General features: G+C 43.0%; 1 protein-coding gene across 5 annotated transcripts in view; it reads left to right on the top strand.

Moving 5' to 3' along the window:
• atp2b3b (ATPase plasma membrane Ca2+ transporting 3b) overlaps positions 1–21582 on the top strand; it is a 63817-nt gene extending 42235 nt beyond the window's left edge. For 3 of the 5 annotated variants that reach the window (XM_037773714.1, XM_037773715.1, XM_037773716.1), the window contains exons 21-25: positions 1863–2076; positions 2388–2599; positions 5619–5726; positions 5976–6158; positions 16555–21582. In XM_037773714.1, coding sequence (XP_037629642.1) covers positions 1863–2076; positions 2388–2599; positions 5619–5726; positions 5976–6158; positions 16555–17079 — 1242 coding nt within the window. In that variant the 3' untranslated portion in view covers positions 17080–21582. Of the gene's footprint in view, positions 1–1862; positions 2077–2387; positions 2600–5618; positions 5727–5975; positions 6159–8543; positions 8704–16554 lie in introns of all 5 variants that reach the window. The other 2 variants (XM_037773718.1, XM_037773717.1) reach the window with 2 other exon arrangements.
• The last annotated feature ends 715 nt before the right edge of the window (positions 21583–22297 follow it).

The raw sequence follows: 22297 nt of genomic DNA, 5'->3' as shown, positions 1-22297 counted from the left end.
TATATCTGCTAAGTCAAAACAAATGCTAAAATGCTTTTTATGCATTTCTTTACACCAAGCTTATATAAGCAGAGACATTCTGACACACAAGAACATATTTATATATGTTTGATATGCAAGGCGTGGAAAGTGGCTGTATCTCCCGGATGATAACGGGTTGTGTTATGTGCATGTGTTCCAGTGATTCCCTTGCTCCTCTCTGTGCTATGAGTGCAGCTATGATCGGTGTGTGTCTGTTGTTTGAAGAGAGCAGCGCTGAGCCACAGACAGCAGACAGGAAGCCTGTATTCATTCAAAATCCGGCAACTCGGAACCTTCCTGCAGGATTATGCGGAGTTGTGCAGCGTTATTTGTGTGTTTATTTGTGCTTTAGAGCGTAACGCTGTGAAACAATCCAAAAAATAAGATATTTCTCTGATTCGCTGCTTTGTTCTCACTGACGCTGCTCCCTCTCTTCAGTCACTCTATAGCTCGCTCTACCACTGCTGCTCTCTCTCTCCCTCTCTCGCTAATACATAAAGAGCAATTCCACAAAGAAAATGTCCCCCGTTCTTTTCTTTCCCGCTAAAGCAGTGTTTCCCAAACTTTTTTTCTGGGCACTCACTTTTTAAAAATGACAAACAATTGCGACCCAATTCACAATAGGCCTTATCTATAAATCATGAGAAGAGAAAATTTGTGCGTAAATGAACGTTCCTGACCATTTGTACTGCCATTTCCACATCACCTTATATTATTTTGAATATGCTAGCATTTCACATTAGATTCAGTGTTGTAAGTAGTCTACAATCATCAGAACAATATGACCATTCAGGCTCCTTCGTGTGTCAAAAAGGTGTACTGCAGATATATATGTTAAGAAACGACTATGGAAGAAATTATGCAAATTTATTTGGCGACTCTAATAGAATTTCCTGTGACCCACCGGTGGGTCCTGAGCCAGTCTTTGAAAACCAGTTGTCAGTAATAATACGAAATGGAGATGATCATTCACCTCAATGTTTAAGCCGTAATTATGAGCAGAGTGGGGAAAACCGCTGCCAGCCTCGGACTTGTAATTCCAAGTCAGTGATATCAGGAATTTTGGACGCATCAAAATAAAATCCTACTCCAGTAAAGCGCCAAAGTGTGTGGTCGGAAATACAGTATGACCCTGAATACATTCAATTTGGATTCCTAATGGCAGGCAGTGGTGGGTGAGGGTAAGCAGAATATTTATTTTGGTCATTACAGCTCATAATTATAATATTTTTCTTCTTTTTTGAACAACAACAAAAACATTTTTAAAAAATATTAACAGAAGATGGCCTTAAGTTACAAAAGCATGAGAACAGTTAATCTAAGACTCCTCTGTTACTGCTGACAATCACTATTCATCTATGGGCACCTACACACACACACACACACACACACACGCACACACACAAATCCACGAGTGCACCAGCCTTTACACAATGTAATTTACTACAAAACAGTTTTACCCTTCCATCTGCCACTTGACCGTGCAAAGCCACCCACTGCTTCGAGCACCTAATCATGCACATCTGTTTTCACTATTTCACTCACTGAGCAGATAATCTGCACAAGAAGTACATGCAGTACATCACCACAGTAGATCTGACACGTTTTATCAGATCATAATCTATACAAATGAAACAAACTTGTGTTCTGTTAAATTAACAGGCTGATAAATTAACAGATTAACTGAAACACTGGACTCAAATGAATGATTTAACCTACTAAAGAACTGGGAATTAGGGTCTTGTGAAAAGCAGCCTTTTCACAATCACCAGTGTCAGTGAAGTCAGACTCATCTGAACACGGGTTGTGACATCGCTCTCTGGTTGCACATCTCTCTGCAGGACTCTCCTCTGAAGGCGGTGCAGATGCTGTGGGTGAATCTCATCATGGACACGTTTGCCTCTCTGGCCCTGGCCACCGAGCCCCCCACCGAGGACCTGTTGCTACGGAAACCCTATGGTCGGAACAACCCGCTCATCTCGCTAACCATGATGAAGAACATCCTGGGCCATGGAGTGTACCAGCTGGTCATCATTTTCACCCTACTGTTCTTAGGTAGACACACATGCAGACACAACCAGGAATGCAATTGCATCTACTATTGAAACAGCCTGAATATAGCTGGCTTTCATCAGTAGATTTCTGGTGGAATTAGGATTATCAGGTTTTTATTTCAGTGTCCATTTAAATCAAAAATCCAAGACAAGAAAAAAAAGGTGCTTTGGTGGAGGTACAGAAATACACAGCCACCTTAGCAGCTACAGTGGTAATTGTTAATTGTTTATTTGTCCTGCAGCAGATTGAACACACTCCCTAATGAACAACACCTCATCTCATCTCCTCTTCCTCCTTTCTTTACCCTCCAGGCGAGCGCATATTCAACATCGACAGCGGCCGCAATGCTCCGCTCCACTCCCCTCCCTCTGAGCACTACACCATCATCTTTAACACCTTTGTCCTCATGCAACTTTTCAACGAGATCAACGCTCGCAAGATCCACGGAGAGAGAAACGTCTTTGACGGCATATTTGCCAACCCCATCTTCTGCACCATCGTTGTGGGGACCTTTGCTGTGCAGGTAAGGGTAACCCTTCAACGTCCTTTGATGGTTTTCTCTGCTGTTTGGTGGAGAACATTTTTTTTTTTTTTTGGGGCGTTTTGCCTTTATTTGATAGTGATAGTAGAGATACAGAGAGGAAATGCAGGGAGGGAGAGAGAGGTACATTGCGTACAGCATGGTTCTGAACCACTTGGCTACCAAATGCCCTGTGAGTTGTGGTATCTTGTTGTAAATGAGTTGCACTTAACTCAAACTGGCTGAGCATCTCTAGCACTCAGTTGAAGTATGTTGACCAGATTTCTTCAGGTGGTGTCTTTTAGGGGTCAACAGGTCATCTTGGCGTGTGGTATGTTTAAGGTGTTTTTATGTAGTTTAAAATACATACCCCTGAAGTCTGCCAAAAGTCTGCCAAGTTTGTAATAATTGTTTATAAAAAAAAACAATCAGCTGAGATGTTCATTAATGGTACATTGCTCACATTTTTTATTATAATATTGCCATGGTCTACAAACTTTTCTCATTTTAAACCGTCAGTATGATAAATCTAGTGTTATTCCACTGCATATTGTATATATATTATAGACTTAGTGGCCACTTTATTAGGTACACCTGAAAATCTAATGTAAACATTACAACAGCTCATCCATAAATTCTATCTTTACAACATTATAATAATGTTTTGATTGACACTGTCAGAGAGGTATTCATTTAATTATCGTAAATTCTCAAATAGTGGCTGGGGCCTTTATTTACCTCAACTGCAGAGGGTACCAGGCCTTTGTTTGAAGCAGGCTATATTAAAGCCTTTAATGTCTAATTCACTCTGTTTATTATATATAATAAGTATATTGGTCATATTTTTCACACACACACACACACACACACACACACACACACACACACACACACACACACACACAGGCAGAGCAGAGAGGCCACAGAACAGCGGAGTCAAGCCGATGAAAACCGCCATGAAAAAATAAAAAAAATAACATTTTATTCACCAACTCACTGCTTTGTTCTCGGTTACGCCGCTCCCTCTCTTCATTCACTCTCTAGCTCGCTCGACCACCGCTACGCTCTCTCTCTCTCTCTTGCACATTGAGTCGGGAGGACGTGGGAAACTTTGAATGGATTGTTTACAAACTCCAACCAACAATGCTGCATACTGTATAAACACTTGAGCCTAGCTCTATTTGTCACTTCTCTATCATGATAGCGAGCTAGACAGCTTTCAAGTCACTCATGACGATATTCAAGATTATACCGATAATGGAAATTCACCACGATCGATTCCCATCCCGTCCCTACTCGTTTCACTCTCAGAATTAAATGACTTCGGTCCGATAACATTTGGAAAGTCGAGAAGAGCCGCTTGATTGAATTATCCCCATTCCAGTCAGCATCGGGCTAAACAGGAAGTTAGCCGACGGTTGCACTCTCTGGTTGCATGCTCAAAAGTGGCGCGCAGCAGTGAGATGGCCAATGATGTCATATATACTCTATATATGTAATCAACCCCCAACGACCCGACCCGCTCTGATGATAAATAATTGTATATTATAAACCATAATTAACCTTCTGGTTTCTGTTCTGTCCAGACAGAAAATACTCCAGATTTAAGATTTCAAACTTTACCAACAGAAGGATGATTGTTGAAGTGAATACAGAAGAAATGCACTGGGCGGGGAAGTTTGAGTACACAAAAACACAGACATGCAAGCACAAACAGAGTGAGGGATGGAGAGAGAAAAAGAGGCATCTTCAGTGCTCAGTGGTACTCTGGGGAGAAACAAGAAAAGAGAAGAGAGAGAGAGAGAGAGAGAGTCGGAAGGGATGGCAGTGATTTGGAGTGTGAGAGCGACGAAGAGACAGTTCAGAGGGATTTGGAAAATTAGAGATGAGAGAGAGCGGAAGACTGGAGTCAGCTTGAGAGAAGTGAAAGAGAAAGATACAGTAAGAAAGAAAGATGGATCCCTCCTCCCTGCAGAAAGATATTACTGTATGTGATACACTCTATCATACTCCCAGTGAGCTTAATGCACTTTGGTGTCAAGATGATAGTGTCACTGTGATAAACTTTGCTCTCGTTGTATACGTGATCATGTTGCTATTTAAAATGCCGTCACTACATCTGCTGAAGTGCGCACGGTGATACTATGGTCCAAACCACAGGGCTGCATCTATTATGTTGGAAGGTACCATTACTAATACAGATTATTTCTAGCAATTCACTTAAAGGTACAATATGCAACAATTTCTTAAAAAACAATGTATGGACTAATACTAAAATAATCCCTCTCAATTGGTTTTTCAATCAGTTGACAGTTGCGCTGGGAGCAGCATTCACACAGAATGCGGCACCACTGTGCTCTGAAACCCATTATTTCCAATGGCTTGTGCGGCGCAACAATGGCTTTTCGCTGCGCTGAGCAAAGGGTTAGCGAGGGGTGTAAAGCTTTACAGCACGGCCTTTTCACACACCGTAGCGTCTGCCCAGGTTGAATCCCCTGGGCAGACTGTGCGGACCCCACCTGGCACCCGTTGACAGTCTTTGTGACAAACTAAGCTACCCGTCTCCTGTCTCTAGCTTCAAATTTAACCGACATGGAAGTGGTATTGATCTTCTCATCTAACTCTCAGAAAGAAAGCAAATAAGGAACATTTATACATGGCAGAGAGGCAAGGCAGTCAAAATCATTTTTATGCATAAAGACCTAAACTGTACTCTGAGCAGCTTTATACATACCGGCCCAGAGAATGTTCCTATACACAAAGCTGAAGCTAAACTATATACCTCATGAATAATTAAATACAATCCACAAACACAAAATCCCTGTCTTGACATCTTGGTTTGATGTTTATTGGATACAGCAGGGTACAGTGACAATGCCAACTGGCTAGAAGATAGAGGTGTTGACTGCTGACACATCCTGGCATTGTTTTTGTTTTTCTGTTTTTTTACAGTTCATTCTCCCTCAACATTGTGTTTGTATGCGTGACAATAGCGATGTCCCTCCCTGTGTTTCTGCTGCAGATCGTGATCGTGCAGTGGGGAGGGAAGCCCTTCAGCTGTGCCCCTCTCAACATGGAGCAGTGGCTCTGGTGTCTGTTCGTGGGAGTTGGGGAGCTCCTCTGGGGGCAGGTAAGCACCTCTTCAGCCTGCTGAGTCAGACCACACTAAGCGAGCGTAGAACTGGTTTACCTAGAGTTTTCTCTGAGGTAAGGCTTAGATAACACCTCTGACCTATTCTGTGCTTAAATCTGTCGGAATAATCTGGTATTATCTGATCCATCATCCGTGTAAAACGGTTGGAAAAGCTCACAGCTGCTCAGCATAACGTCACACTAGCATCTTCTGGTCACATAGCAATTTAACACACGTGGCTTCCAGGTGATCGCCACGGTGCCAACGGAGCGGCTGCCATGCCTGAAGGAGGCGGGGATGGGCCTGGAGCCCGGGGATGATGAAGGGGAGGAGATGGCGGAGGACGAGGAGGAGATCGACTGTGCCGAGAGAGAGCTGCGTCGCGGACAGATCCTCTGGTTCAGAGGCCTCAATCGCATCCAGACCCAGGTACTGTTTGACGAGACCACCAAAACAAACCTCAACCAAACCTCTTTCACAGGAATAGACACAGAGATATCCCGACAGCACAACCAGAAGCTTCACTTGGTCATGACACACAAGCAGTTTGTTAAAAAGATGAATTACAGATAAATGGGGAATTTGCCAAAAGTGTGAACAGAACACATGAAAACCAAAGACACAATTATGAATCATAAAGAACGTAGGAATCTGAATGCCTAATGTTTGCACTTTAAACTATCAAGTGCTTTATGATGAAATGCAAATTATTTTTGGGGGGGATATTGTTCTTGAATTGTGTAGTAACACAGCCTAAATAAACTGCCAGTAAGTATCATGGCCTTTACACACTAACATAAGAGACGTTTGGGAAGAAAGTCCTTTTAAGAGATTTATTGCTTTATTGACTCTTCTATGAAAGATACGCAATTTTAGTTTAAGTTTAGACGCTGTATCTGATATGACTCTTCTAAAGTCAGTCTGTATTTCATCCTGTCTGTGCTGTTCTTCTGACTTGTGCCAAATATAATGATTCCGGTTTTTTCTCTCCTCCACAGCTAACTTTTTCTGTTCTGTTCAAACTTTGTGAATCTAATTTGGAAGTGGTATTTTAGACGCTCATAAACATCATGAGAGAGGATAAATGCTGTGATTGTGTGTGTGTGTGAGTGTGATTACACATTTTCTAAAGGCTAATGCTAAGTAGACAGGCTGTTGACTTGCTTGATTACTTTAATTGATTGATTCTTACACTGCTTTGTGTGAGAATGTACATTAAGACAGAAAAAAACAGCATCAACGACAATCTGCTAACAGCCTCCTGAGCAGTGTTAGAGATCCAGTCAAGAGTCTCTGCTTAAGTGCCTTTTGCGAAGAGTGGTCAGTTTTTCATTAAGAGGGTTTGGTCTGAGTGTGCAGACAACAAATATACATGCATGCAAACCCACACATAACCTCATGTACATGCACAGTCATCATTTATATTTCTTGCTTGTTAGAAATATTCAGAAGTCTACAGAAGCCCTGAGAGGCAAGTGAGAAAAAAAATTCAGGTGATTCACTTTCTAAGACTGATCTAAATGCTTTTCTCTCCTCTGTTCATGACTTAAAAACAGGTGAAGTTAATTTTTTTTTTCATCTTTGAAACTGGGGATTTTTTTTGCTTGTTTGTCAGGATCATTTAAAGTGTTTGCTCAAGTGGAATATTAATTTGGGACATGAGAGACTGAAGTACACCGCTACCCCATGTTCTAAATAGGACTAAAAGCATTCATGTTTTCTTCCAGGTGAGTATTAAAGCTGAAGTAGGCGAAATTGGAGCAAATATGATTAAAAAAAGTTATTTTTATAAAACGGTCGTTATATCGTGACAGTAGTACATGAAACTGGTAACCTGAAAAAAATCATGTGCCTCTGTGTCCTCCGGTGTTCCTAATGGCATCTGCAAGATTTCACAAACCGGAGGAAAACAACCACTTAGAGCTGATCTGGAGTCTGCTGTCCATCTGCTGTCTAGGAGAGCCGGCTGTCAATCACTCGTGAACTCCGACCAAACGGTCAAACTAGGCAGCGCTGATCAAATATGAATCAATATTCTGTTATTGTAATGCCTATTTCTCTCCTCAAATGTTTTCAGAATCATCTTGTAGTGTACGGTTTAACTGTAAAATTAGAAAGTTTGTGACCCGACAGCCATGTTGAGATCTGTTGAGGAAGTACCAAGCACCGCTCACATGACCGGAGCACAGCCAATAGGAACGCTCTCTCTCTCTGAAATGACCTGTCATTGGCCAAAGTCTTCCGTCACGGGCTAGATTTTTTAAAGCCTGTAAACAGAGCCATGAGGAGGTGCAGAAGTCTAGTTTTCTCTCAGAACACTTGAATTACAATATGCTGAAAGGTTATAATGGAAATTTTGCCCAATGATGCCAACAAATTGTTGCCTTCTGAAGCTTTAATTTCTCCATGCATACTAAAGACAAGGTATATATATTGCAAGTTATGTAAATTAAAACTCACGTGGAAGAAAATGTGAATGGTTTTAGTCCTGTTTAGAACATGGGGTTTCTAACAACCAACACTTCTGTGATTGATCCTGACCAAAAAATAAATCACCTGCCAAAACTTTTTTCCACCTGTTCTACGAACATAAAACAATTTAATTCAGACTTCGAAAGAATGGATCACCGGAATTTATTTTTCTCACTTTGTCTCTCTCTGATCACGTTTGCCGTCAAGGGAAATTTCAGTGCCGTTTCTATCATTCCTGCTGTGACGGGAATGTTTTAAAGGGACCCCAACATGCACACACACACTCAGACCGGCCTCTCCTGCCCACTCACTGAGTGCTGCTGTTTTGTCTCTGTCCTGCAGATGGAGGTAGTGAGCACGTTCAAGCGAAGCGGTTCGTTTCAGGGAGCGGTGAGACGGCGCTCCTCCGTGCTCAGTCAGCTCCACGACGTAAACACTATCTCTACCCCCTCTCACGTAGCTCTCTCCACTGCACCAGCCAATACCAGCCCAGCCCCCGGGAGTGAGTCCGCCGAACGCATGTACACACATACACACACACATTAACAAACAAACACACACACACACACACACACACACACACTTACACACACACGTATACCTGCATCCATACTTGCACCCACTTTCTCTCTCTCTCACACACACTCATTCGTAGACACAAACAACACACTGCTGCACGGCACGTGGACTGCAGTATTTTTACTCTCTATGGTTGTGACCCCTCCGGCTCGCTCGCTGCTCGTGTGTGTGCAATGTCTCCTCTTTTCCTTTCTCTTATTCTCCCTTTTGAACAGCACCCAGTCCTGACCGGCTGTGTAGGTCTGGTCTGATCTGGTCTGGTCCAAATCCAGTCCCGGTCCCAGTCCAGACTCTTGTTTTGATGTTGAGTGTTGGTTGGTGCAGGAGGCAGCTTGCTGTTCTCTCTCTGTCTGAGGTGTCCGGGGTTAGAAATGGAGCACTTTATAAAAGAAACAGAGAGAAGTTTAAAAGAAGATATTTAAGCAGCGGTTGATTTACGAGTGTACAAGGCAAGGACGCATCCTAAAGTTCAGAGAGCAAATGGCTGCTCCTCCTGCACCATGTGTAATTTCCTGTCTGTGAACGAGGTCAAGCGTGGTTACCGTGGTTGACCCCTGCTGTAAACATCGCTAATGTAAAGGTGTCATGTCTTTTCTCTAAAAAAAAACAAGAGAATATAGTTTTACTGTAACAATTCTGTGACTCGTAGAAAATGCTATAATTAGATTTCACTGCCATAGAATTCATACTCATTACCAAATGGCTTTCATATGGCTTCTGCAATTCTCTAAACTGTAAACCTTCGAGTATAAAAGCCCCGTAACACACTGCTGTTTCCAAGACGACAGTAAAAAAGAAAAAAAAAGGTTCCCTCTTCCTTTATCACTATTTCTTTCTTTCTCCTTCTTTTGCTCCTCTCACTTATGTCGAGTGCTGCAATTGTTGTCAACTGGTTGTTTCTGTAACAGTATTTCCAGCTCCAACGCCACAAGTTTGCCCCCCCCCACCCTCCCCTCGCCGATGTCTCCAAAAAGTCCTGATTTTTCTCTCTGTGCAGTTTGTTTTCTTTCCTCTCTCTCTCCATCACAGCTCTCTCCTTTTCCTTCTATAATTATGAGATATTACAGGTTCCCTGTTTGCAGAAATATTCTGTGAAATGTATTCTTATTGTTCTTCATAAGTAGAGTTGTTCTTTTGTAGAGGTATTTAGATTTGATCAGATCTAAATACGGGCTCTTGTGTAGCAGTACTGATAAGATTTCTTTCGTAGGTTTCTCTTCATTTTTTTTGTATCTTACTTTGTCCTTTACCTCATCCCTTTTTGTCATCCTCCCATCTCCTTACTAGAGTAGCGTCCACCCCTCATGTTTTCTCTTGATTTCTTTGTATGTCAGTTCCGCACGTGTCTGTTTGCAAGTGTGTCTGTGTGTGCTGACATAACCGAGAGCCGTAGTTTTGACTTCTGTGTGTTTGTTCGTCAGTGTGCGAGTGTTTGCTTGTGCGAGCATGTGTGTGGTTGCGTTGTCTCTTCGTTTGATTGTCTTCATCCGTCTTTCTCAGTTGCTTCTCCTTACCTTCCCTTGCTCCCTTTCGTCCATCCTTCCCTCCTCCCATTCCACGCTGCCTTCCTTCCCCCACGCTGCTCCATCACCTGTAGGCGTAGATACAGAGAGGCGCTGCTGACACCTCATTGTCGTGATCATCCTGCACAGACACTAGAGGTTACCTGGGCTTTGTTTAAGGAAACACATACTTCTCACCATCACTTTACAACACTGGCTGCTTGATAGAAAAGACGGATAATATGAGTTGGGAGTGTGGAAGGAGAGATGTAGAATCAATGAATGGAGCTAGGGTTCAGGTCTCACCACTGATAGCTCATTGCTGGCTTTTTTTTTTTCCTTCATTTGAAGAGCTTGTTGTGTCCCAAGTCTGTTACTCAACAGTAGTATGACACGTACTTGCATTTTGAAGTCACCCCCTTGTGGTTCAGTTCCTGAACCCAAATAGATTGACAAGGAGGGGATGTGAAGGAGCAAGCATTAACTTCAGTGTGACTCAGGTTCACACTGAAGTTTATTTTGACTCAACCCCTCATACACCGTCTGCTGCTGCTGGAAATAACTCAGTAGTGCACCAAATCTGTGGGAATCTGAGACAAATACACAATTATTTCCTCCTGTTTAAGTAACAATCGGTAAAAACTACAGTGCCCAGCTGTTTTTTTTTTATATTTTTCCATGTTCAGTAGGAACCAGTGGGCTTGGGGATTGGGAGCCCCAGACAGGGTTGGGAAGTAAAAAATTTGAGAGACGGACGAACACATTGTTGGTTTTGGTCCTTTTATGGGATTTGGTGACAATGCCACAAATACAGAATATATCACCAGCCTTAGCTTTTGAAGGGGACATATGATGATTTTCAGTGCTTTTGCACATACATTTGGGTCACAGACTGTAAAATAAAACAACCTAGTCAGGTTTTTTTTGTGGGTTGCCTAGATCAGAGATCATGAGATTCAACAAACCAATCACATTTGGCTCCCCCTTCCTATGTCACGTACAGGCTCATTAGTATATACCGGCCACAGCTTGAGAACTACCTTTGCAAAGGTGCACCATATTTTTCTCTCTTGCCAATCAGAGCAGACTGGGCTTTTTTAGGAGGGGGGTGGGGGCTTAAAGAGAGAAAGGTGCTAAAACGGAGCATTTCAGACGAATAGAGGTATATTCAGACAGACAGGATGAGGAAAATAATGTGTTTTTTGGACATTAAAGTATGTAAAGATGTTTTAGTAAGAACCCGAAATACAAGTATGTACCTGAAAATGAGCATATGTCCTCTTTAAAGGAATACCTCTCCCTTAAAATGACCATTTGCATATCAATTACTTTCCCATTGAGGCATGTGATAAAATCTAAGTTTTCTTCAAGGTAACATAATAATTGATATAGAAATGGACATTTGAAGGGTGAAGTACTCCTTTAAGTACTTTCCTATGATGCCTAAAGCCTGATGAAATGGTCCGATATGGGAATCCCCGAGCAACAAACACACACTACAAATGATTTCCTATGTGTGTTATCAAGACAGACTGACCTCTTCCCCTGCATCAGGGTCATTACTTCACTCCACTACCCAGAGTTCTTTGCAAAGCAGACCCAGCCCTCAGACTTGGCACTGTGCCCCTGTTGCAGTATGATGTGCGTAAGTTCTGACATCAACACCATCACCTCCCTGACTTTAAATCTATCATCACTGGGTAAGAAAAGAGCCCCGGGGATATCTGAAAGAAATATCTTAAATATTAAATAGAGATGATACAAGTAGACGTCTCTGTTTCATGCTTTCATCCACCTGAGCTGCGCTGGACCTTAGTGATCCATCTGGATCTATAGCACTGATCTTTGGATCCAGTTTGTTTTCATTTCAGACTGGCCTTGTTTCATCTGCCTGCAATTAAATTGAGAAAAGAGATGAATATGAAAGTTTGCGTTGGTCAGGAACTTTAAGGGGAATGGGGTGTTTAGGCCAAAATCCATCCTCAGCTCCTCAATTCTTTGCTAAAGTTCTTTCATATTCAAGAATAATATTTCAGCCTCCGCGCTCAGTTTTTGCTCTTTAAATGGGATATGAGTAGGCGACATGAAGAGAATGTGCATTGAATTGAGGAAGGTGTTGCTGAGGGGTTGCTATGGATTAGAGCCCAGTCATCACATACCAAAGGGTGGGTAACCAGCCATCCACCTCACAGCTTCTCCCTGTGTTTTATGTTGCAGTTTCTTCTCATAAGCAATTGTGTTGTTGCACACAGCAGCCTCTCTACCTTCCAGCGCCTATTTCCTTCTTGTACTTTAACCATCATTGTTTTTCCATCAAGCACTGCTGAAAGGGCCGACAGGGAGAGGGAGAGGGAGAGAAAGAAAGAAAGAAAGAAAGTGAGAGACATAAGTAACACAGCAGTGCCCAGACCTCCAGGCCGCTCTGGTCACACTGGGGACGGCATATACTCGAAAGTTTACTCTTTCCATGGAGACAAAAAATGAAAACAAACCAAGCGCTGACGAAGTGAGAAAGTAACATTCTGACACCTTCTCAGTCTGCATGAGGTGTTTTTCTACTGTCTGACAGGCTCTTTGGAAAAACAGATAAGCACTGAACCTACTGCTTGACCTTCTGTCTGTCTGTACGTCTGTCTATCATATACGGCAGAGTCACATATAGAGACTCCTCTTAGTTTGGCCGACTGCAGCACTGATCTCCATTCAGCTGCCTGACCATCCACCTTCTCATAATCACAGTTTGGACTCCAGTTAAATGTTGCAGTCTGTTGATGTCATTTGGCCAAACTGTCTCTATGTAGGGCTCTGCCTGCCTGTGCCTGTCTGTGTATTTGCATTGAACTGTCTACTGTTTCTTTTGTGCTCATGCTGCTTCTTTTCCTCTGTTTGGGCTTGGGGAGGGGAAGGGTGCATGGACCAACTGCCATGGCAAAGGAATGTGTTTACGCACGCATACATACACTGCATAATGTACCTTCAAGTACACTCACAGACCTCACTCCTATGTGTTTTGTGTGTGTGTGGGTGTGTGCATGTGGGTGTGGGTGTGTGTGTGTGTGTGTGAGAGAGAGAGAGAGAGAGAGAGAGAGAGAGAGACAGAAAGAGAGTGTAAGTGACAACGATCTGATTCAGCATGACCTGGCTGCCTCTCTCTTGCGACAGGGCTGACGCCCGAGTTTTGCTCTGGCCTTTGAACCCATCATCTTCTGTTTCTAATAATCTAACCAATCACATACTGTTCTAACCTGCTGATTCTCCGTGATGTCACCTTTCTGTTTTGCAAGACTTGTTTTTTTTTTTCTCTCTATCCTGCAGCAACTTCATCATCAGCATCATCATCATCATCAGCATCATTTCAATCACTCTGCTCTCCTCTGTCCCTCACTGCTGCATGGCTGCAGTACAATTTCCACATGTGCATGTGTGTGTGTGTGTGTGTGTGTGTTTGCATAGAGATGCTGACAGACTAGCTCACTGTCTGGCTGCTGAGGTGTTTGCGTGAATAAACCAGCTCCCTTTAACAAACAGCACCCATGATTGACAACTGTCCGATGCATGCAGACGTCAACCTCCAAGCCGCACGATGTGGAAACAACTGAACTGTTGGTTCACTCAGTTACACCGCTGCTGCATGCACGTTTGTGTGTGTGTCTGTGTGTGTGTGTGTGTGTGTGTGTGGTCACTGCTATAGGTTCTTGCCATTCTTTATTATTTTATTGTACATTAAACTAACACACTCACCATTCTTGCTTCTTCTCCATCTGTGCCTAACAACAACCCTCACCTGTGTGTGTGTGTGTGTGCATGCATGTGATCCAGTGTGCTGAGGTTTGAGTGTTTTCTCCACACATACTGTATCACACCCACCAACACACACACACACACAAACACATGCCACGTGTGTATGATGTGAAGCGTCTGCAGCTTCTTTGGTCTTTGTGATGGTGGCTACTAAATGCTCTCGTCCTGTGAGGTTTGATTGGTGTGTGAGAACTGACAAAAATATTCAGTCATTAGCCAACTCATTTTGATTATTTTTTTTCTTCTTTCTTTTTTTTTGGTCTGTTGGGGACAGACAGGTTCAGGTGGACGCTCTGTTGGTACTGAATTAGTCAAGATATTTGTGCTCCCAAAGTTACAATAATATAATTACATAGTTTGAGAAATGACCTTGATAACTGCTCTGTACAAAATAAGGAAGACTAATCCAATTCCCCTTGTGAAAGAATAGGATAATAGAGGAGACATGATTAAAAAACCAGACAGCATCTTGATGATGAAATAGTCCGGTGGCAAGGTGAGGTTGCGAATACACTCATCCCAAGATGTTGCCCTGTCTGAAAAACATTTTATTTATCCATTACCATGTAAATTTAGCTCAAAACCTTGTAAACACTCCTCTTTGTTATTTAGATTTGCCAGATGTTGGATGTTAGCCGGTTAGCTTGGCTATAGCATAAAGACTGGAAGCAGCTAGCCCTCTAAGGGTTGGGTTATGCTCAAAAATAAGTAGGGTTCGATGTGTTGGGTTAAAAAAAAGTGCTTATACCTTATCTGATTGTGAAGGAGGAGTGGAAAGCCGGTCGTTATAGAAAGGTGGGGGAGACGTGATATTGTTAAAATACGGGAATAACAGCAAATAAGTGTTTTGCACTCGGTAGCTCACATGAAAAGTGTCAGAAGTAGTTATGAAAAAAGAGAAATGAAAAAAAGTGTGTGTGGGGGGGTTTCCAAAGCTTTTTGACTATCTGACAAGCAGTTCAGATGGAGTGTATTGGCACCTTAGAGGCCTTCACACACCAGGGGCGTGATGTATAACAAAAAACAGAAATGCAAAATATATAAGTCTATAGGCTTTTATTGTGAAAGGTAAGAACGGAACGGGGGTCTGGTCTGAGCTGCGTTTGTCAAGGTTGAAAGGAGTCATAAAGTTTGCCGTCTTGTTTCCGACTACGGAGCCTCCGTGTTGTTAAATAAATATAGGCACAACCGAGCCCCCACGAAGAGCGCCGGTCGTTGATCCCAACTTTCGTAGTGGCCAAACGGTGGTACTGCAACTTCTGTGTCCGTCACATAATGCCATTGGGCCCAAAAATACTTTTTCCCATAGACTTACATTGGGAAAGAGAAATCTGTAACTCAGCGGATAATTGTTTTTGAGATAAATCAACTATCAACTAATCAACTCTAATAATCTTTATTTGAATCGTTAGGTCCTAAAAGTTGTAAAACACACTAATAGCTGAATCCAGAGTTATTTCCCTTCCTCCGTTACTGTGAATGAGACCCAGACCGAGGCTGGAGTGCAAGCCGTGACGACGGCGTGACGTTGGGACACCGTGACCGAGTCATGTGACCGAGCGGACGCTACTGCGCATGTTCCATGTGCCCAAGATCCGGGTACTTTTCCAGGCGGAAGTCGAGCCATTTTGTCTTCATGCTGAGCAACTTTCATAGGAATGAACGGGGCCCTGCCTCCACCGCTGTATCCAGTTCTCTTAATACATCCATGGCAGCAACTCATCCCGTTCCGCGCAATGTGATTGTCTGATGCCTTTATTCGTCCATAATATTCATGTTCAGTGTGAAAGTATTCATGACAAAAACAGCAGTTCGAAAAAATGTATTGACGTGCGAATGAATCACACGAGAAAAACGCCTTAAAGCTCACTAATTATCACATTATAAATCTGGAGTTACTCCCAGCCAAAAAATAGTCTGTAAAAACTTTACAGATCAAACCAAGAGATGACATGTTCAATAGTGAGCATTTTAGCTGTTTCCCTGTTTTCAGTCTTTATCCTCAGCTAAGCTAACTGGCTAGTGGCTGTAGTTGAGCACACAGACATGAGAGTGGTATCAATATTCTAATATAACTCTTGGAAATGAAAAAATTAAGCAAATAAATGAATTTCCCAAATGTCGAAATAGTCTTTTAACTTGTGCTCCAAAAGACTGTTGTGCTTTGGCCACGTCCATTGTGGTTGAATCCAGCCAATAACATTATTTTCAGCTTCCAGAGCAGATCGGAGTCATATTTCTCTATAGAAAATAAACCGAATGTGACCAATAGAAGTCATCTTGTATAAACTTTGACTGTAGCCACCTGGTCCTGAGTGTCCATCTGTCTGTCTGTCACTCTGTTTGTCTGCTGGAGGACACGAGTCTGTCTGTCTCTGGGTTTCCCTGGCCTCCCCTTTCCCCTTTTTCATGTCTGACTTAAACCTCTCTCTTTCTTGTGGTCTCTCCCTCGTCTTCCTTCCTTTCGGCAGATGCGAGTGGTGAAAGCATTCCGTAGTTCGCTGTACGAGGGCCGGGAGAAACCGGAATCCCGCAACTCCATCCACAACTTCATGGCCCACCCGGAGTTCCTCATCAACGACCTCATCCACAACATCCCGCTGATCGACGACACTGACGTGGACGACGAATCAGAGCTCAGCAGATACCAGCACCTGCACCCGGCCCTCCGCAAGCCACCGCCCCCTCCCGCCCAGCCCCCGCCCCCAGCCCGCTCCCGACCCACCCGCCCCTACCGCCAGTACAGCCTCCCGGTGACCCCGTGCAACCGAAACAACAACAACAACAGCAGCAGCAGCAGCAGCAGCAGCATCAGTTCAACAGTCACCCACGGCAACAAAAAGAGCACCAATGCAGTTACCCCCAGCTACTGGAGCCCCCATCACCACCACCACCACCGCCACCAACACCATCATAACCATCATGGCAGGGACAGGCCGGTGAGACCCTCCGGCCCTTACCTGGCCCACCTCTACTGCGTGGAGACCTCCTTATAACTGAGCTGAACGTGGGTCGGGGGGAGAGGAGAAGGGGAATGGTGACTTGGGGAGGAAAAGGGAGCGGAAGAGAGGGCTGAGGACTCACACATGACATTTTTCATCCAATCTCCCTACGACAAAGCTAACAGGAGGGAGCGAAGGATGGGGGAGGTACCAGAGGGAGTGGACAATGGCTGGAGACTTCTGCTCGCAAACTCCCTGAGAACATTGCGACTTTACCTCCTTTGCCCTTGCTCCAGCCCTCTCAGTCTGACCCACTGACAACACCACCCCCGACCCCCCCTCCACCCTCGAACCCACCGCCCCACCCCCGTCCGTCTGTTGCCCTCCCTGAACAACCTGCCCAACCCCACCCCGCCTGACTGCGTGCACACTTGTCACACACACACGCACAGGTCTGCTCTCGCTGCGTTGTCCTGAGTGACGGTGGGTTGGGGAGGGAGGGGGACGGACATCCGAGAAAAAAAACAAAAAACCGACACATCCTTCAACCCTTCAGCAGATCAGGGCCATGTCAGGGCCAGAGGCTGACTCACTCTGTTTCTATTGGTGTTCATCATTAGTGTTGTTGTCACCACCCACCTACCAACCTACCTGCCATGGCACCATAGTCACCACCACCACCATTTAGCTGGCTAGAATCTACAGCCAACTTTTAAAATCACTAATTTGCTTGCAATACAAGTAAAACGCTTTGTTAAAGCTTTAACTAGACTTCAGTCAATTCCATCTTTTTATTTCTCAACATAACGGTGCTCATTCATTTCTTTTCTTTTTTACATTTCTTTATTTTCTCTTTCTCGGAAATTTCACATTGAGCTTTTTAAAAAAAACAAAACGTTCTTTTCTTTCATTGCTCTCTCTCTTCTTTCTATGTGTGTACGTGTAATGTCTTGTCTCTTCTGAAAAAAAAAAACCCAACAAAAACATAACAAAAATATAAATTGCAAACAAAGATACTGTTCATTTAAACCTAATAGTAAATAGTATGGCTGCAAAAAAAACAACTAAAGGAGCGGGGAATACATATATAGAGTATATGTATATATCATTTGAATGTTCGGGAAGCGACAGCACAGAACTCGTCATGTTCATCACTGTTCTTTCTGCCAATCCTCGAATGCCGCCCCCCCCCCCATAAGTCCACATGACCCCGTTATCTGTAATATTGTCCACCATGCTATGAGACGATACAGTGTGTGGCATCTCACATATACATACGTTGGCCCACAGTACTTAATTTACAGCCTCCAGCCATGTTGATGAACTGATGAGTACGCATTGGGGATATTTATTGACATCAGTCAGGGCGAGCCCGTGGGTGAGGTCCTCTTCCACTTCATCTCTGTTACGTGTTCCATCATCTTCTCTCTTGCTGTTCCTCAAGACTTTGTCTCGTCTTGTCTCGTCCCTTCTGGTCTTTCATTGGTGTGTGTGTGTGTGTGTGTGTCGGCTTTTCTTTGGAAGCATTAACCCTTTAAATGCCATCAAACACACAATGCACAGGCGATGGCCCTTTAAGACTAACATGCACTCACTTCGAAACCCGCTCCTGCTCACGTGCCATTGTGTCGTCTCCATCATGTACCGGCGCCCTCTGCATTCGTTTCTCTGTGGACAAAGAGATTGTTTCTGTTTGATCTGTTGGATGTTCGATCCAGAAGGGAAGAAAAAAAAAGAAATCACTGATGTTGAAAAGCAACCGACCACTCGAGCTATCAGGCCCACGTCTTATGTCAGTGTTCAGCTTTAGCTTTAGGCCCAAAGCCCACTCGATCAGGTACGACCACTGAGAGCTATGTGTCAAACACTGTGCGTTCCCCATCATCGTGATATTCAATTAGTTGATTGGGACACCTTAAAGGAACACTTCGACATTTCAGGAAATACACTTATTGGCTTTCTTGCTGAGAGTTACGTAAGAAGATCGAGACCATTTTCACGTCTAAATAAATAAATGTGCTACAGCAGGTTAGCTTAGCTTAGCATAAAGACTGGAAACAGCTAACTCGGCACTCTCAAAAGTAAAAACAAACAGAGCACATCCAAAGCTCACTGATTAACACATTATATCTCGTTAGTTTAATCCGTAAAAAAAACACGGTATCTGCTGGTCTTGAAAAGTTTTTTAAAAATACAGTATGAATTCAATTCAATTCCTTAATAAAAGGCCTCAGGAGGTATTAAAAAGTCTTGAAATTCATTCACAAAAGTCAAATATTTTCCCTCGGCTGTCTGGAGACATACTATCATAGGTGCTTATTATATTAGTGGTGCTGGTAGGAGGATTTTGCTACTTTCAAACAGCCATAGCTGTTTCCCCCTATTTTCCTACATATATATTTATGCTTTAAGCTAACTGCCTACTGGTTTCGGCTTCACATTGAATGGACAGACGTGAGAGTGGTATCAATCTTCTCAGCAAAGAAAGCAAATAAGCATATTTCCCAACATATTGCAGTATTGCTTTAAGACATATTATGTTGAAGCTTTCCAATGTAAAAGAAAAAGGGCATAACATGCTGCATGAGCACACGCCAAACAAAAAAAAAGCAGAAAAAAAAAAAAAAAAATCATTTGGACAGCCACCCTCGTGACGACGAGTGCAGCGCTCGTGACATCACATTCCACCGTCACCTTGTCGACCTCAACATTCCATGGAAACTTACATTCCAAACAGCCGCATCACATTCCAGACCGGGTGTGAGAGTGCCCTCCTGTATCCCATGTTGCACTATGTGTGGGTGAACCGCTGACTTCATGTTGCCATCGGAGCGTGACTGCAATGCAATGCAAAACCTGGAACTCCCCCTTCCTCTCCCTTACCTCCCTTCCCTCCCATCAGTTATCCCCCGTTGACTTCCCTGAGTTATCAACTGGTCCCACCACCAGAGAAAGGCAATGGCAGACAATATGCAACAGACTGCTATGTCGACACCTGTACCCAGACGTAGGATTAGAAGTCTTACAAAGACGACAACACATGCAAACACAGTGAGAGAACATGTCCGTCCTGCTAGTTCTGTTTGAGGATGCGCGCAGGGCTCTCTGGGAACACCCTTACCTGTACAGAACCCTGTCTTCTTGAATGCTCATCATCATCGCCGCCATCCTGACCCCAACCTTTGGGAGTGGGCAGGTGGTGACATTGTATTGGTCTGTCTGTTTTGAAGCATGCATTTGGTATCATTAATGTCACTCTTTATGTGTTGGTAAATCATTTAGGCTACTGTCACTACTGTGTGCTATATGATCTCTCCACATCTGCTCTCTTCCTCTCTCACACACACACACACGCACGCACACACACACACACACACACACACATATCCTGTTCAATTCCAACGTACTCTATTTCAGCACCTCTTAGCACAGCTCTATCAATGCTTTCTGCAGTATACAAACACACACAGACAGACACACGCATACATACAGACCGAACAACAGGCTGATACTCTACAGTGGTGTAAATTTGACTGTCCAGTTCCAGCCATCTCTGTCCATCCGTCCAGCCACGTTACATCATGATGTTGTGAGACAGTTTCACAGAAGGCGAAACACAATGTGAAAAAGAATATATTATATTTATCAAAATTATAAATTGTACAACTACACCACTACTGTACAGATCGCCCAAATGTGCACATGTGCATCTTTGATTTACAGGTACTATGTTCCTGTTACACTTTTTTGGGGGGGAATGTTTTCTTTCTTTCAATCCTATTGCTTTCTGTAAAGAGAGGAACAACAAAATGGAAGCGCTTGTATATTATTATGATTATTTTAGATTTTCTCCATTGGTGCTCCCACTGATGGAAAAAGACAGTTGCACATTCTCCTGAGCATATTCTAAGGGCTGTGTTTTCTGTCCATTGAACAGCCCCTGAAGTGTGCAGAGGTGTGGAGATGCTTATAGTCTCTTAAGACCAGAGACACCACTCTGTAAATAGAGAACAGGAGATACAAATGTACCTCATTATGATCTAAAGGACTGGAAAAAGTGGAGACCCAGGGAGGATGGAGAACTGGAGGGTGATGCAGAGCTAGAGACTGCAGAAGTGCAATGCATCCATGCATTGTTTAGGCTGCTCTCTTAGATCTGCTACAAGTATTTACTGCCATGTTACGATGGGAAGAAATTAACGTTTTACATTATTCATTATACATACTGTTGTAAATATTGTGTGTGGAATGGTCCCCCTTCTTGCACAATGCAGTGCTGTTCTGCAGACAGAAAATGCAGCCTTAACTGTGCTGAAATGAAAAAAGACCAAAAAAAGAAAAAAAAAAACATAAAGACTATTGAATATATTAAAGAGTTACCTGCCTGTTATTTAAGCGAATAAATATCTATATATGAGAAAGAACACACCTGTATACTGTAGACTAAATCTGTATGGAAATCTAAGAGAATTTAATGGGAATTAAGTCCAACACCTTTTGTCTGTATGAAAGAAAAAATACATCAAAGTATTCTACAATAATAACTTTGACAAAGTCTGCGTGGTCCTGTGTTGTTTGTTCACAATGATGCAAGACTGTACTTCGATTTTAAACCTCTGGAAAAGTGACACTTGACTTGTTGTTTTGAAAGAGATGAAGGAAAATAAGGGCACCAACTACATGCGGTGGAGCACCAAGAAGTTTCATAGCATGTAGGGCAGCCAATATGGCACTGTGTATCATGTTTTCTTAATTTTAAAGGGATAGTTCGGGTGTTTTGAAGTGGGGTTGCATGAGGTACTTATCCATAGCCAGTGTATTACCTATAGTAGATGGCGGTCTGCATGCTCCCAGTTTGGAGCAGCAAAATGGATTTTAGACACCTTTAAGTGTACCCTACTACACTATATTTAGAATATTTTCACCACTTTATCTTGCCGTTAAGCAGCCTTTTCTGACAGGGAAATTAACTGAAAGTTAAACTTATCTATTAATTGCTCAGTGGCACATGAAGCCAAAATGGCTCGCCTGCAGAGTGATAAAGTTACCGAATCATTCGGCGATCTTCCGCATCCAGTCATAGAATAACATGTTGAAAAACGTCATAGGATGGTATGTCAAAAATTTCATGAAAAAAAGTCATAGTATAGTATGTTATAAAAAGTCATAGTATAGTATGTTGAAAAATTTAATGAAAAAGTCATAGTATAGTATGTTAAAAAATATCATGAAAAAAATGTCATAGTATTGTATATCGAAACATTTCATGAAA

Source organism: Sebastes umbrosus, chromosome 6, assembly GCF_015220745.1.
Source record: "Sebastes umbrosus isolate fSebUmb1 chromosome 6, fSebUmb1.pri, whole genome shotgun sequence".
Taxonomy (NCBI): Eukaryota; Metazoa; Chordata; class Actinopteri; order Perciformes; family Sebastidae; genus Sebastes; species Sebastes umbrosus.
This window is presented reverse-complemented; position numbering and strand designations above follow the sequence as displayed.